The sequence below is a fragment of the Epinephelus moara genome, chromosome 8 (assembly GCF_006386435.1).
Source record: "Epinephelus moara isolate mb chromosome 8, YSFRI_EMoa_1.0, whole genome shotgun sequence".
NCBI lineage: Eukaryota > Metazoa > Chordata > Actinopteri > Perciformes > Serranidae > Epinephelus > Epinephelus moara.
The window spans coordinates 5,930,632-5,947,322 of record NC_065513.1 but is presented as its reverse complement, the minus strand read 5'-3'; the positions used below and the strand labels follow the sequence as shown (position 1 = coordinate 5,947,322).

Below are 16,691 nucleotides of genomic sequence, written 5' to 3'. Positions count from 1 at the left end.
TAAAACTGAATTGAAATTGAATGGAATTTCACAATTGCTTTGGCAGCATAAAAGTTTGATTCCCATGCCAATAAAGCCCTCCAAACTGAATATACTAGTTAATAAAAGGCAGTGCCCCTGCGTAACACAACAGCGTATTCAACACACCACTGTTTTCATTTGAAGAAACATTTTGCTGTTTTGTTGTGGCTGAACGCAGCCCTGTTTGTAAGTATTCCTCCTACACTTCACTAGATGGAAAGAGCTGCTTGATGATTTTGTCTTATTTCTCACTTTCAGTGAATTAATTTTTTTTTCTCCTGGGAATAACAAACTGTTTTAAACTATTTCCAAGAGCAACAGGTTTTAACTGAATAAAAAAAGAAAACTTTTAATAATAAAAAAACACCCACACATGGTACCACAATTCAAAATGTTGAAAGTTTACAGATACAGGAAAACAGACAATTTTGTAATAAACCTCGTGAATGTGAAGAAAACAAACTCTTTTCTCTGAGTCTGTTAACATGGTGTCCAAAGAGAAACGTCCAAGTGGTCTTGATTATGTTTCAAAGTCCATATGAAGAGTATAAAATAAAAACTTTAAAAATCCCATAGATCCACTTCAACATCTGCCTGCAGGTAAATATAGACAGTCTCAAAAGTCTAATCAGTAACTTCACAAAACAGTGACCTCTATCCAAACACTCCCCACTCATGGGTGGTTGTTTTTTATTCTGCATGCATGAAGATGGCGTAAAGGTGGGACAATAATTTTATAGTGTTGTCAATCTTACATGTTTTTACCTTTTTACTTATTATGCTATACTTACTCAGGGTTGGTTCACCAAAATTATAAAAAATATATTTTCTCACCTGCCACCAGTGGTATCTCTACATGCAGACAGTTGGGGTTTTATTTATCAACATTTTGAGATATTGGTCTCTGATACTTTTGCCTCCACCTTAATACATTGTAAGAAAATGGAATTTGGTATCAGTTTTGTTGACAGTTTTCACAGTACTTCAAATACTTCAAAGATTGTCTCCCGTCTGAATCATCCTGGTCAGCCCGGTCTGTCTCATAGAAACATGTAAAATGGACATGAAGACTTAACAGTGCTTTATGTAGAGGTGGGCGCAAAATGTGTTAAAACATTTAACACATTTTGGGACATTTTGGTCCGCAGATTTTGCTTTGGAGTGGGCACTCTGGACTTGCACTTGGTACAGGCTGCAGTGTACCAGAGGAGGCGAGGCTCTGCACCGTAAGGCTCTGAGATAACATTATCTTCCCTCTTCTGCCTACAAGTGATGAATTTACAGCTCATAGCAACTTCATACCATACAGTCTCTGGCATTTGTTTGATATCTAGTGTCGGCAAAAAAATGTTGCACATTTCTGATCCGTTGTTAGTGCAGTTAGCTTGTTTATTGTCACATTGGATGTCCTGCTGGACCCTGTTCAAACTTTAACACTTTATATGGGGGAAAAAAAAATGAACCGTTGATTAGTTGTATTGAACAGCCAAATCTGATTGGACTCACATATGGTCCAGTCCTTTAGTTAAGTGACTTTATGTGACAACACAAAGCACTTTATATGGGTACTTTACATAACTACTCAAAGTATGCAAGTTTACATCACTTACACACCAGTTTTCTTTCCCCAAACCTCACCAAACAGCGTCTGTCTCTAAAGGAAACTGCGATTGTTTGTAATACTCTTTACATCAGCTCTTTTGCTAGCACGTGATTTTAACAAACTTCGTGCCCACCACCACGTAATACCTTAAAAGGTCCTATCACATATTTCTGTGAGACGGTGTTGAACAGGGACACTGATTCTAAAAAATGTTTTAAAAAGTCAACAAAACTCTGTGGAGACTGAATTCTCACAGATATCTGAAAACCGGTTTTTATAATTTGGGTGAACTGACCATTACAACAGCCTTAACATGCAAACTTGAAATTGCAGCCAACATCATCTAGCACACATTAGCATCATGTTTGAATAAAACACTGACCAAAAACTGCTATACATTAGCCGGACTTTTACATCACATCTGTATTTCAGTTACAGATACTGACATGTTGTTTCTGTGTCAGTAGTTTCATTCACTCAGTCCGTCAAGCCCAGAAAAGTGGAGTATAGGTCCCTGAGATTGAGCTCCTGATGGCTGAAAGTCCACATGCAAAACAAGCAATCCAGATAATGGAGGTGTGATACAGTAGCTGCCCTGTTTATCCGTCTTACTGCTTGCTGTCAACCGTGAGAAAGTGGGCTTCAGGTGTTTAGACTGAGCGAATGTTCATGTCACGTTCATCCATCCCATACTAACACACAGCATAATTAACATAAGATAAAATCCAAATATAGCAGAGGCCAGAGTTTAGAAGAATTACAGAGTGGACTTTTAAATATTAACTAAAGAGAAAAAGATCAGACAAACAAACTCTTTCATTCACATTATGTCAAAATCCACCAACACCATCTCATGCTTGCCAAAACTGATGCACACATTTGTGAAAACATTTAAAGGAGCAGTTAAAATATTTTGGGAAATACCTTCTTTTAAAAAGTGAGATGAGCAGGTGATTATTAATGTCTGTTTTAAGCACAGTGCTGGAGTCAGATGTGGTTAGCCTAGCTTAGTATAAAGACTAGAAGGAAAAGGAAACAGCTAGGCAGGTGCAGCACATAATCGGGGCTCACCAATAAGAACTGCCCAATAGAGTGCCCAAGGAATGAGTTCCAAAACCCCAAAATGTGTTAGCATTTCTAAACTCCCAATTCCCTCGTCTGGAAGTCAATGGGTTTTTCTGAATAGGTTTTTGGTTTGATGTCCGAAATGAGGGCTGTGGTTAACACAACCTGAATAGACATTTGTGTTTTATTCTGCGACATAAAATACATCAGTAAATAACCCACTTGTGAATTATGAACTTTATCTGTTTCTTAACAAAGGCAGTTGCCAACAAGTTGCTAAATGACACTGCAGAACGTCATCACACTGAACACGGCCTAACAGCCTCGTTGTGGTGGTGAAGTTAGTCGTGCAACTGTGGCATTGTTCATTTTTTGCCTGATGTTAGCTTTTTACTTCTGGCCATTGCATTTAGGTTTCAAAAGTCATTAATCAAATAGTGTTCATTTGTGAAAATTATCCTGCTGAACAAATCGTTAATCATCATAAGCATTTGTTAATCTAAAATCCAATGGGAAAACCCAATAAGCTTTTTGACAAGGAAAGCAGGGCAACGCTAAGTTACGCATCCGCTTACAGAAAAACAACACCTCTGGAGCACCTTTTAGCCTGGGGCAGGTAAAATGCCACATTAGGCTAGTAAATCGAACAAATCACTTGACCAATAAGGCAAGTGGTAAAAAAGAGTTAAACGCATACGGATAAAACAGGGTTGTTTTTCTTCAAAGGCATGTCAAATTTAAAATTTAATTAGTCTTTGTTGTTTGATGACTACTAATAAACAGAACAATGTATAGGGGAAAGTTAAAATTTACTTTGGGCAAGTAGATTTCCAACCACTTCTTCAACCAGGCAAGTGAAAAACACATTAACATTAAACCCTGAAAATGTCCCCTTAAAACCACAAACTTTGATTCTCATAGCCCTTTTCCACAAAATGTTTAAACACGGGAAAACCCGGGGCGTTGGTGGCTTAGTGGCTAGAGCAGGCGCCCCATGTACAAGGCTGCTGCCAAAGCGGCCCAGGTTCAACTCCAGCCTGTGGCCCTTTGCTGCATGTCGCGCCCTCTGTCTCTCCCCCTTTCATGCTTGTCTGACTTATCAATTAAAGGCTAAAATGCCCCATCGCCCCCATTTCCCATCGCCAGTAGATTAGAGCTGTGTGCATGGCTCTGCAGCAGGTGAGTGTGCCTCAGTGTTTTTGTTTTTATTTTACTGCTGTGTTACGTTCGATGTCATTGGTTTGAAAAACAGGTTAGTAAACTGTACAAAGCAGTGTGGAGGCCAGTGAAAATGTTACAATAGTTATTTCTTTTATATATCTCTTACTTATGAAGTCTGGCTTTTAAACTCAGACTCATTCCAAATATGGAATTATGTTTGAGTGCTGCTTGACAGATGGTATTTTGTGGTGACTTGTCACTGCCTTCTGCTGGTAAAGGGGCTAAAATTTGCGCGTTCACCTGGGTGTTGTATTTCTATTACTGCTGATAGGAGCCGCAGCCAATAAATACCCACGACTACTGCTGAGTTATTTGACGCGGCTGTGAATACAGATTGCAACCTTTCCCATTACATACAAAAAAACAGATTTTAGCCAGTGTTAGTAAGTTTTTGGTGCAGTGGGAAAGGGGCTATATATTTTTGTTTAAGGAGAAAACAAACAGGGTAAAGCATGTTAATTAGTGAGCTCAGAGGTGTTGGTAGGAGTATTTTTGAACTTTGAACAGAGCCAGGCTAGCCACTTCCAGTCATGCTAAGCTAACAACATAATGACTCAAGGTTTGTACTTACACGGACATTAGCTAGACATCTCACTCTCTGAAAGAGAGCAAATGAGCGTATTTGCCTCAAGTTGACTATTCCTTTAAGTGTTTTTCTCTTACAAAACAGAATCATGTTTGCACCTTATATAAGCCAATAATTTGACCATACACAGAGGAAAAGGATTGGATTTGGGAGGCAGAGTGGTATGAACCAGCTGGAATCGTTTGCTGAGTATCTGAACTACAATTACAACTTCATTTAACCTAACACTAGTTAAATTATTATTGCTCTGACTAAATTACAAAGGAACATTTTACGTTGGTATGACATGAAAGTTGCCCTGTAACAGCCCTCATCGGGGTACTGACTGACAGCTGGTAGAACCAATGAAAAAATCTGAATTACTGACCTTCCTTCCATGTTAACAGTCAACACTATCTTTATCAGTCCACAAATGTTTTTCACCAAGGCCTTCCTACTTCTGTCATTTACTTGCATGGATGTGTGAAACAAGCTCTTGCTGAAAGCAGAGTCCAAGCTCTTGTCACATCCGTGCTGACTCTAATCAGGCACACAGTTCCGGTCAACCAGGCCAGAACAGGCTGAAGTCAGACTGACATGTAAGTTCGAGTAACCAAATTGGTATAAATGAAGAGTTCAATGTTCCTAAATATTTTCAGCACTGAAGCAACTGGGAGAGAAAAAGTATTACAGACATTTATCTTTCTCCCAGGAAAACCTCTACAGAGCTGTGGGTGGATGGGATATTAAAATATTTTTACACATGACCAAAAGACAGACTGTTCAGATCATGAGACTGTATAATATAAGATGAAGAAACTCCGAAATAAACTTCCCCAAGCAGTAATTTTATATGAACACTGAAACAAATAATGTGAAGGGATTACTAGTTCCACTGATTCCAGTGAAGTGTATGCTCCCTAGCTGGTACACAACGGCACCCATCTAGCAAATCATAGAGATGCAAAATTTTCCTGTGGAGGTGGAAGAGCAAGCCATGGATAAAACACCAGGAAATACTGGATTAAACCAAGGCCCAAAAAACTGGGGCAATGTTGGACTAAACCAAGGCTAAACCACCAGGGAATATTGGACTAAACCAAGGCTAAATCAATCCCTTCTTCTTGATCTAATGTGATAAGGTATGTATGACAGTGCACGAGAAGGATTCTCAAATGTTGAAGTCAGGAGAACTTGAAGAGAAATGATAATTCACCGACATGTTGTCCTTGGCCATCAAACCGTTTATCGTCCTACCGTAGCAGATAGGACGCAAACCCCATTTAGAATCAGAAACCCAGTGGCAAAAAGAAATATGCCTGGATACAGTTTTTAACATCATGAAAATGTTTAGGTCATCAAAGTGGTCATGTATACCAATTTGGGTGCCTCTATGTAAAACTTGACATGGCATGAACACGTAGTCCGCACTAAAAAGGCCACAGAAAAGGGGCCTGAAAAGGTCCAGTGAGACGTGGCTCAGTCTAGTGAAATAATATCTGATATGCTGCTGTCTGTTCCTCCTCCAACGCCCCCTCCTCCTGTGATGACCCGCGTCTCGTGGAAGGAGCTGGCAGCATGGGTGCTGGTGTCGTAGTGGCTGCTGGAGGAGGAGACCAGGGCTGAGCTGGTGCTGGCTGCAGCTGCAGTTTGCATGCTGTTCGTCAGGTTGTCCAGGAACATCTGTGGCCTGTAATGCTGAGTGGGAAAAACAAGTTGATCAGGATCAACATCATTAGTCCAATGAAATGTCAGTGAAACTTTTTAGTTTGTATGACCTGCTACAATACAACAATACAACAATACAATGTATGGCAGTATTGCCATACATTGGAGAAGTATCGCCTCTCTTGGATGACATACACTTTTAGTAATGAGTGGATCTTCCGTGGATGATAAACGAGGTTCAGACTTCATTCTGTGTCACCAGTGAAGACGAAACACAGCAAGTGCTGGACAGAGCAGTGAGTGACAACCACATTGTTTGCAGTGGAAAAGCTTAAGGGACCTAGGGTCTAGGTACCATGTCTGAAGGGTTACTTGAGCCCTGTTTCCAACTAACATTTTCAGTATGGTACCATTGGAACCCTTCAGACATGGTACCTGGACCCTAGCGTTTCCACTGCAAACCGTCCCTTTAAATGTGGGCGAGGTTATTGTCACTCACTGCTCTGTCCAGCCCTCACTGTATTTCCTCATTATCAGTGACAGAGGAAAGTCTGCACGCTGACGTTTTCAGAACAAAATAAAACATGCTGCAATGAGAGTCTCTCTCCATGGAATATTTTAAAATACCAGCTTTGTGCATTTAGTCCTTCTCAGGCAAGCTCGGGGGTTTAGTGTTGCATTGGCCCGACGCTACGTGACCCTTATCTTTTCTCAGAGTGAGGATTAGAATATATGCAGTTCACATAACCCGGCCAAAGTCAGCACAGTTAATGCGCTGCTCCAAGAGGCAGTACAACATCCTTTCATTGCATATTTACAGTTTACTAATTAAATCTCCACAATATGAACAGTGGCTTCTGCCTCATAACTAGCCTACTCAATTGAATTGTACATACCGTACTGCTATGTGGGAACGGGGCTTTTTAGTCCTCAAGGTACTATATATTCAGTGTTTTGTGGAAATGGGGCTTGAAAGTGCTTGTTTTTGCCACTGACAGGCTCAGATTGTTATTTTAAATGTCTGACAATATTATGGAAAGGACCCTACAGAGGTGGACGTCTTTGTTAAAGAGTAGGATGCTCTTTAATTAGAAACAGATCCAAAATTGCTATCATCAAAGCCACCAGACTGTATTTAAATAAACAGTAATTTTATCACTGTAAAACACTTTATACAAAGTTGACAGAAGTAAAATAAAACTCACAAAACCATTTTGGTTCTTCTTTCCTCGTTTTAACAATCACCACTTCTGGTTTGGTTTAAATACATCCTCAATTCACTCAGTTAGATGTGAAAAATATGCTGGATCTATACACGCTAAAATTACTGATTATTTCAATGGAGTCTGGTGTGTTTGGTGATGGTGACTTCGGGGCATGTTCTGGTTAAACCAAGAGGATCTTACTCTTTAACAAAAATACCAACCTCTGTAGGGATCCTTTCCATATGTTGTCAGACACTTTTATTAATAATCTGAGTCTGTCAGTGGTAAAAACATTGCCACGTACATTGACAATGCTAAATTGCCCACAGGAATCTCATTGTAGCCAATTTCACTGATGCTGGCTGCAGCAGCCTCTCTGAATACTGGACCAATTAAAAAATTGTCTCCCAGAGTCACTTTGACACAAAATCATGAGAAAATAGGGTCCAGGTTGGAAAATACCTTACTTATCCTTTAAATGTGAACAGATAAGTGTATCTCAATTGGTTTCACTCTACAAGCAAAAGCAAAAGCAGCATGTGTGCATTAACTTAACTAACTGAAAATAGTTGCTGTCATTGTTCAATGGTTACATTAAAAAAAAGTCAAAGATTACTCTGATTAGTCAAATTACTTGCACTATGCACTGACGTATTACATCCGACGCTTTAAGATTCCTACTAAATACATCTCAACTCTATAAATGTAATTTATTAAAAATCTTGACTGCAAACGTTTGTTTGGTTTCATACAGCCCTGGTTAAGAGGAAAAGGGCACAAAATGAAGTTCATGGATATGCATCAAATAGCTTGTGAAAAATACACTTGTCAAATACACTTAATCAACATTCCACATCTTTTCTGCTCAGCTTGTTTTCAGGGTGTATCTCCACTGTGTGAACATCAATCAGACACTCAAAATTCTTTCAGCCAACAAAAGGTGATTACAGATCTATGATGAATATTGGAGTTTTAGATATTCATAGATTGTGAGAACCAACATGATAAAAACTAAATTTGAAAGAATTTGTATTTAATAAAATAGCAGGTAAAAGTGGGTCCGTCCCATTATATCAACCTGAGTGTAAACCTTTTGGGCTGTCAGGATCCACATGCCTCCCCTCACTGAACCTCCAGAAGTGTATTTTCTCTAGCTATTTTTGTTTGTTTCCCACATCCTTCCTATTTGCGGTTTAAAGGGAATTTTTTTTTTTTTTTTTTTTACAACCTGGTTTTCTTTTTTGAAGTCGGCCTTCCTGTAAGTTGTTAAAACTTGACCTTGCCATGTAAAGGTACGCAGTCAGCAGGGAAACATGGTTGCTCTGCGATACTTTATGTAAGAGTTGTAAGATGTTTACATTCAGTGTCACCAAAAGTCATTGTGCATATTTCTGAGGTCTTACAAATGTGTTGAATGCATTTCCTTCCTCACAGAACATTTGTAAAGCTAATTCTTTGAAGTGTTTTAAATCCAGCATTGTTTACACCAGTGCTTACTAACTTGCAGTCTTCCCCTTCCCTGCTTTTGTTGGAACATTGCAGCATACCGTGGAGTGTTACAGCCAGCTGTAATAAAACCATACTTAATCGTTGCTATTTAGGAGACTGTCTGAAATTCACTTCTTAATTTCTGTCTTTGTTGTACCAGTAGCAACACTGACTAGAAAACAATTTGAACAAACAGAGTGAACCTAAACTTCTGCGTTGAATCCATGCTGTACCAATGGTATACCCTCTGCCTAGATGTATACCCTATGCCATACCCTACGCAATATCCTGATGTGCACCTCCCCAGAAACTCAACTACACGTCGCAGCTACGCAGCAACGTAGCAATGCATCAACACATCAACGCAGCCATCCTGTTTTCCTTTTTATTTTTGTCAACCAAAAAAAAAAAAACATTTCCCTCAGTGGGAACAAAGCCTTTATTTACAGTTATTTCACAGATAATAAATAATAAATTGTGAAGACAATAAAGTCCCCAGAAAAAAAGCCAAAGTCCGATGTGTGATTTATCCTGGCTTCATTTATCCTGGCTTCATATGAGTCCGCTAGCCACTAGACTAATGTGTGTGACGGTAAATGTCACAGGCTTATGCTAATAACGTAAGCATGCTGTATTTGTGGGGAAAACATGTCTAATATAAGACAGTTGTTTTGTCGATGAATCTTATGAGTTATAATAAAACCAAATTTTGTGACATTACCTTTGTGAAATGTTGCTGCTCTGTGAAAACTTTACTAGCTGCTAGGTTAATCTATGCAATGTAAAATGTTATAGGATTAGCCTAATAATGTTAGCATGTTGTATTTGTAGGGAAAACATGTCTAGCAAAAGACAAGTGTTTTGTCGGTGAACCTTTTGAGTTATAATACAGTCAAAGTTGTGGGTTTTTTTTAACTTTTGCTTAATATTGTTGCTATTAAGTCATGTTTTATGTGTTAGATGAATCAACTAAACTTTCACAGGAACTCAACACAATGGCACAGAAACCCCATCACCAACTAGTGTTTTGGAGGTGTAATTGCAAATCGACACAGATGCACCACCGCACAAATATAAATGCTCACTACAGCATAGGCCACTTGCGTAGGCTCTGCTTAGAGCCTGTGCACAACTATAAATCAGCCTTAAGTAGCAACTGAAAGCTATTCTCTGCTGCTATGATTCCTGGTTTAGACTGATAAGATGTGAGAAATGATGCGTAGTGCAGCTTTTAACAGTAGGAAACTGTGACAAACATACCTGAGGATCTGCTTGAATTAAGGAAAACAAATCCAGACCTATAGGTAGGAAAAAAAAATGTTATTTTTTGTAAGATTATTATTTGACTAAATTATTAACATTTCCACGTAGTGATCATACTGATAGTTATCCTATGCAGCTGACTCACTCTGCATGTCTGTTGGGATGGTGGCCAGGGTGGATGGGTGGAAGGGGACTGCATAGTCAGCAAGTGTAGAGGTCAGGAAGGACGGATCCAGGGCCTGGACGTTTGGCATGCGCACAGTGGGCTGGTAGGTCAACACTCTGAGAAAAAACAGCAAGCTTTACAACAGTGTGTTCCATATGTCATCCTTCCAGAAAACAGCAAACACTTAATATTGGATGTCTACTGTCTAGTGTTGTCTTATATGTCACTGGATGGCAACAGTAATAGAGACTACTAGAAAAGTATTGTGGTTATTGAAGATCACTGTGACAAATGCATAAAGATCAAATTACAAATTGAAGGCCGTTTTATTTTTTTGGAACAAGGTTGGGGCTCTACAAAACAACACAACCAGGCTTGCTCACCCCTTCGCATGCATCTCCTCGTTCTTGGAAATGTAAACACAGCGTTTCTTCAGAGGAGGGTCTGTGTCCTCTTCATCATCAGAGGAAGAGGAGCTTTCCAGAGTCAGATCAATCACATCAGCCTTCTTGGTGGTGCTGGGCTCAGTAGAATGGGGGACTACTGAAGACTGTCGTAAAGGAGCTGTGGCTAAAGGACAAAAGTTCAAGGATAAGGCTGGTATTATTCTACATTGTCTTGTTGTCCACAAACAAAAGACAAACCCCCTGAAAAGACCCAAATCAACAACGTGTTTGTCCCTCGGGACTTTCGAACTTCCTGTTTGAGGTTCATAGCTCCAAACCCATTAGATCCAACTGAAGACGAACATTTTAAAAACAATTTTTTAAGTACAGTGTATGTTGATGGTAATGATGGAACGTGTCTGCCAGTGCAACAGTGTGGATCATTAAAGTGTGTTTATTAACAATGGATCGCTATAATGACACAGTGAAAGAAGATATATCAGGCTTTACTACATAAACAATACTTGTCGGTACGATCATTTTAAACCTTGCTCTGGTATCATGATGACGTACTTACGCTCAATTTTTTGAACTGACTGAGAGGGGACTTTAACTGCCTCTTTCTTTGGTCTCATGGGACACCAGGTTCCGTCCTCCTGGAACTTGATTTCATCCACATCTGAGCAGTCATTCAGGATCTCCAAGAATAAACTGAACAAGGAACAAAACACTTCAATCACCACTATACAATAATTGTACATAACTAGTCACACATTCACACTGACTTTGTTGGTGGTATCCCTGAACCTGATTTTAGTTTCCAAAGTCCCCATGAGCATTAGCAATTGTCAGGTTTTTGGCCTTTATCCCAAAGCTTCTATTTTGTGTATCTCTGATACAGAGTCCAATCTGAAACTCCTATTTACCTGAATGTTGATTAAATATGTATCTCACACACTGAAGTAACTTGTACAGCCTTCTAAATTTGAAACACATGCTACTTGATCCAAATACTGAAGGCCTGGTTCGAAATTATTAAGTAAACATGCTTGAATTACTGATAAGACATTAAGGAAAGTAACGCTGGAAGAATGAAACTTTTGCTGATGCGAGTGTCAGAACAGAGTCACATCACTTGTGCAACCAAATATGTTCTCATATTCATACACTCAAATTCTATCTCTCATATGTGTGTTAAAAGTGTTAAAATGCTTGCAGGGTAAAGCCTGACTGTCATTAAGGACAGCAGCTATGCAACACTGGCAGGTTGAGGTGGACGAGATGCAGTACAGCAAAAAAAGGATCCATTTTTGATTGGCGTTATCCAACCGATCTTACTGTTCCATTAAAATTTGCATGGATCTGCACAGATGCCAACTATTAGGATCGGCTCAGGACATTTTTAGTTAAAATACATAAAACCAAATGGGTAGCGTTCCAATCTCTACTGTGATAATCTGTGTACTTAAACACTAGGATGACGCACAGTGTTGTAGCGACTTTCTACAAGCAACCGTCAGCCACTGAGAGGGCTAGTACAGAGAGGTCTGTCCGACATGCCTTGTCAAAACAAAGAGCATGAGTCCGACACTGCGTTCCTTTTCGTTTACCAGGTTTACCTTACATGATGCACAGATACTGCAGCAAAACTGGACCAGAAGGGCTGTAACGGTCAACAAGAAAGTAAAGGCTCCACACTCTCCCTGTCTCTGTTACAAGCAAAACTGAACACTGATGACCAACAAGTAAAAAGGTCATTTTAATTACCCACTAAGACCCGGTGACATAACCACAGACACCTCCATACAAGCACACACATGCCCCCAATTACCAACAGTCACCTATAGTGACAGGCATGAAACCCAAACACATTCCTTGCTCCTTCATAACAGGGACACATGGATTTTTGTAGTGCCATGTTCTCATTACTTGGTTTAACAATCACAACAAGTAATGAAAACATGGCACCACACATTTCCCTCACCAAGAGCAACAACAGGTCATTTTTTGTGTGTTAGGGTTGAATTAGTTTAACTAACCCATCAATGATGAGACTCTCATATGCAGCCTTCTTGTCACACACAGGGCAGATCCAGGTGGGTTTCTTTTCATTCATCTGCAGGTAGAGGGCGGCATCAAAACACTGCAGGTGAGAGCAGGTCACCGCTCGGCACGGCACTGTCAGTCGCATCTTACCCAGCTGGAGGACAAAGCACACTCGAGTCAGTCAAAGCAAATTAACTAGGAAAATGGTTGATTCCTTGAACAAGCACAAAGTTCAATTTGTACAAATTCATCAGATAACACTTGCTAGAAAGTTATTACATTTCTGAAAGTCTTACAGACAGGTGCATGAAACATGAAAGTAGTATGTCACTGGTAGATATGGTACTGTGTAAAACTTACATAAAATCATAGATAAGCAATATTTGTGGGCAACAGTTGCTGATGTGAAAAACACTGTACTAACTGAGCTAGCCTTGGACAAATTTTGACCATTAATGCTAGCAGTAGAGTAGGGGTGGGTGATAAAAAATGATACAGCATAGTATCGTCATATTTTGCATAGCATTATTGTATAGATACACTCTTGCCAAGTATCATTTTTTTTATCAAATAAATTATTAATATTGCAATATATGAATTAAACTTTTTGTAGCCAACTAAAATAGTAAAATCAATTGCTTTTTCAGTTCTCTACATACTGATACATTTTTGCTGCAATAAAAAATGACTGAAATGAGATGAACTGATGAGTGAAAACATTATCTTATTGGATTAAACAGATGTCAAAACAGTTAACCTTTGGGGACAGAATTTGCAGTTAAAAAAGGTAATATATTGCAATATGTGCTCTCGTAATACTCAGCATACCGCACAACGTTTTTTAAAATCCTAATAATGTTCTATCGTGACCATGATAGTATTGAATCATGGGACATATGCTAATTCCCCTCTCTACTATGTGCCAAGGGGCATGATATCAAAACAACATCTTACTTATTTATTTAATGTATGAAATGTATGTCTGTGGAACATTAAGCCAGCGGACATAACATTTTCATGTGATATACAGCAGTGACATACCAGTAGCCAGCAGTGGCATATGCCTGTAAACACTCAACACGAACAGCTGGGGTATGGTATATGGCAGTGGAGGAGTGTGACATACTGTGTTTTAATGTGCAATTTGCTAGTCAAACAGCAGTGACATGCCACTGACTACTCAAAGCAGCAAAGGTTTGTAAGACACACAGCACTGACATTAGGCTACAAGGCATTTAAGACCTGCACATCCAGGCTCAAAAGCAGCCTCTACCCACAAAGCAATCATTGAACTGACCTTGAGGGGAGCACGATATTGGATATGTTGCAGATATCAAATATGCTGATATATAATAATTTATTTGACCAATAACTGATACTGATATTGATATATCCAATTTATTTTCCACCTAATGTTTAGTGATCATCAAGTCTCTTCTGTAGTGGAATTATCATCATATTATACATGCATGCTCTTATAATAATAGCCCACCAGCAGATGGAGACAGGATATATAATACTTTTCAATGTATGTAATATTCATTCATTGTGCAAAGTACGAAAAAGCATGTTGGGTGATTGTAACAGTTCATTTTAAAGCCGATATTGGCTGATACTGAGGACATGCCAATATTATTGTGCACCCCTACTGTTACTCACTTGTTCTCACTATATGCACAACATATAATGTAATAAACACTGTTATCAGTGGCTACATTTACATAAACATAATAATTATGTATATCACCCAATAAAAGTTAAACACAAATTCTGGTCTGAGAACCCAGTTAGTCATTTTGGGCAAAATAATTGACAGCAGTCTCCAGTTTTAGTGCCTTTTAAATAAAATGTGAAGGTGTGTAACGGATTTGAATTTTTCAGACTTTGGTGACCCCCGGTGGTATTTCAAGGAACAAACTGTGGCAGACAGTAATGCATACTTACAGCCTGATCTGATCTATGCACAACACATACAGAGCTGCAATTCTTTTCACATTTCCCTACAAGCTAGAATTTATGCTGTCAGAATAATATTAAAGCTACTGTCATCACATAAACATTCTACACAGATGCTTCATTTACCGGGCACATGAGTGAGACTCGAAGGCTTGTTGTGGCGATCTCACTGTCTGGATCTGCTGTCAGCTTCTCTTTAACTGGAACACAGAGGGCATGGGAAGAGTACAGAAGAAAAGAAGAGAGTCATTTAAGAGGTATCAAATAAGCTAAAACAAAAGATAAAAAGAAATGGGAGCCCTCTCCACACTGGCTTTCAACAAATGTTAAGTGTTGATCTCTATGTCTCGATACAAGTCTGTGTGAGACCCATTTTCAAGACTAGTTGGTATGAGCTCTGCTCTTTTTTTTTAATGAACAGGTCAATTTCAGGTGTTTCAGTTCAGCTTTACTCACCAAGGGTAGCAGAAAACTGATAACCTTGTTCTCCCTGATCAAAACTGCTAATCACAGGGAGTCATGCAGTGCATTTACATGCTCTAAAGTAACCAGGTTGTTTTTCCACTAAAATTAACACACGCATGCAGGTTTTTTAAACACAAGAAAACCAGCTATAAGTAGGTGATAGACTCCTTTCCCATTACAAAAAAACAAGAGTGGTGGACACACCTCTGCAGCAGATGAGTACGCTGTTTTGTGTGTGTGTGTGTGTGTGTGTGTGTGTTTTTCATGAGTGTGTCATGTTTGATGTCACAGACAGGCCACAAGACAGGTTAGTAAACAGTACGAAGCAGCACATGGAGGCCTGTGAAAACTTCATGGTGGTTACTTCTTATTATATATATCTTTCATATTCAGTCTCTTGCTCAAGCTCAGTGCAGCTGGATCAATGTTTGAGCACTCCTTGGGCAAAGAGCGATGAAACTTGTGGCAGCAGGCAGCAGTTTTCCTGGAGAATGTTTTATTGCTATACATATACAGTATGTGTGTAACTGAGTTTCTAATTGACCCTTGAACCTGACAAAGATTTCGAACAAGGGAAGTCTTCACTGGCACATCACGTATATATGTATCCTCAGATACATCTCAACTTAAACATGCACAACTAACCTCTAGAAGTCTGAAAAAGTCTGTTTCCAGTGCTAAACATCTGACTATTTGTAAAATTGTAACACATTCAAACTCTGTTACTACCAAGCCTGTGCTCTCACTGCACCTCAATCCTCTGACATACACACAAATCAGGGAGCATCATACTGTATCACTAGAGTTAAAATAAGTAAAGAATGCATATGGGGAGAAACTGATTTTGTATGCAGATTTTCAGTAGTGATGTTACCCAGTGTTTCCCACAGGATTCTTCTCCACACTTTGGGCTCTAGTTTCGCAGACCGGGCGAGGCGGGGGCACAGCGCACCTGCGCTTCGCCAACTGGGTGTGGCCAGGCGGATTTTGCAAGTTAGGCAAACCGTGCGCGCTGGCGCAGCTACTCGTCTGTCCCACCTCCGTCCCTCCTACCTGCGCAAGTCGGAAAGAGGGAGGAGAGAAGGCGTGGAGTGGGTTTTACACACATCACACCAATCAAATGAGCCCCTCTCCTCGCCCTTAAATGTGCCGCACGAAGGAGTAATGACAGTTTACTCAATTCGCCATTGCAGAAGAGAACAGCAGCGTCGGACAGCCAGACTTCTCCCAGGAGGAACCTGATGTTTTGGTCCGGGAGGTCCAAGCTCGCAGTGTCCGAATATACGGAACTGTGAGCAGACCTCCACGGGCTGATGAGGCAAAGGTAGCCTGGGAGGAGGTCACCACAATTGTAAATCAATGTTGCGTTTCTCTCGTGCGCGCGCGCTCTCTTTCTTTCTCTCTCGCAGTCTCACTCTGTTTCTTTTCTTTTGACTTTTCTAAGATGACAGATGCTGAATATATACTCCCTATCTGATGCTGTGGCTGTTTGTGGTTGGCTGAGAGGGATGTGAACTCATTAGTTTGCAGCTGTTTAATCAAATCAGGTTGGGTTTCCATTACGCGTGCCAAA

General features: G+C 39.8%; 1 protein-coding gene across 2 annotated transcripts in view; it reads right to left on the bottom strand.

Moving 5' to 3' along the window:
* Positions 1–402: 402 nt before the first annotated feature.
* The window catches only part of pias2 (protein inhibitor of activated STAT, 2), a 23,394-nt gene continuing 7,105 nt past the window's right edge, over positions 403–16,691 (bottom strand). For both annotated transcript variants that reach the window (XM_050049948.1, XM_050049949.1), the window contains exons 8-14: positions 14,780–14,853; positions 12,691–12,851; positions 11,229–11,362; positions 10,649–10,835; positions 10,245–10,381; positions 10,097–10,134; positions 403–6,173 (exon numbers count right to left, since the gene is read on the bottom strand). In XM_050049948.1, the coding sequence (XP_049905905.1) occupies positions 5,955–6,173; positions 10,097–10,134; positions 10,245–10,381; positions 10,649–10,835; positions 11,229–11,362; positions 12,691–12,851; positions 14,780–14,853 (950 nt within the window). In that variant the 3' untranslated portion in view covers positions 403–5,954. The remainder of the gene's footprint in view (positions 6,174–10,096; positions 10,135–10,244; positions 10,382–10,648; positions 10,836–11,228; positions 11,363–12,690; positions 12,852–14,779; positions 14,854–16,691) is intronic.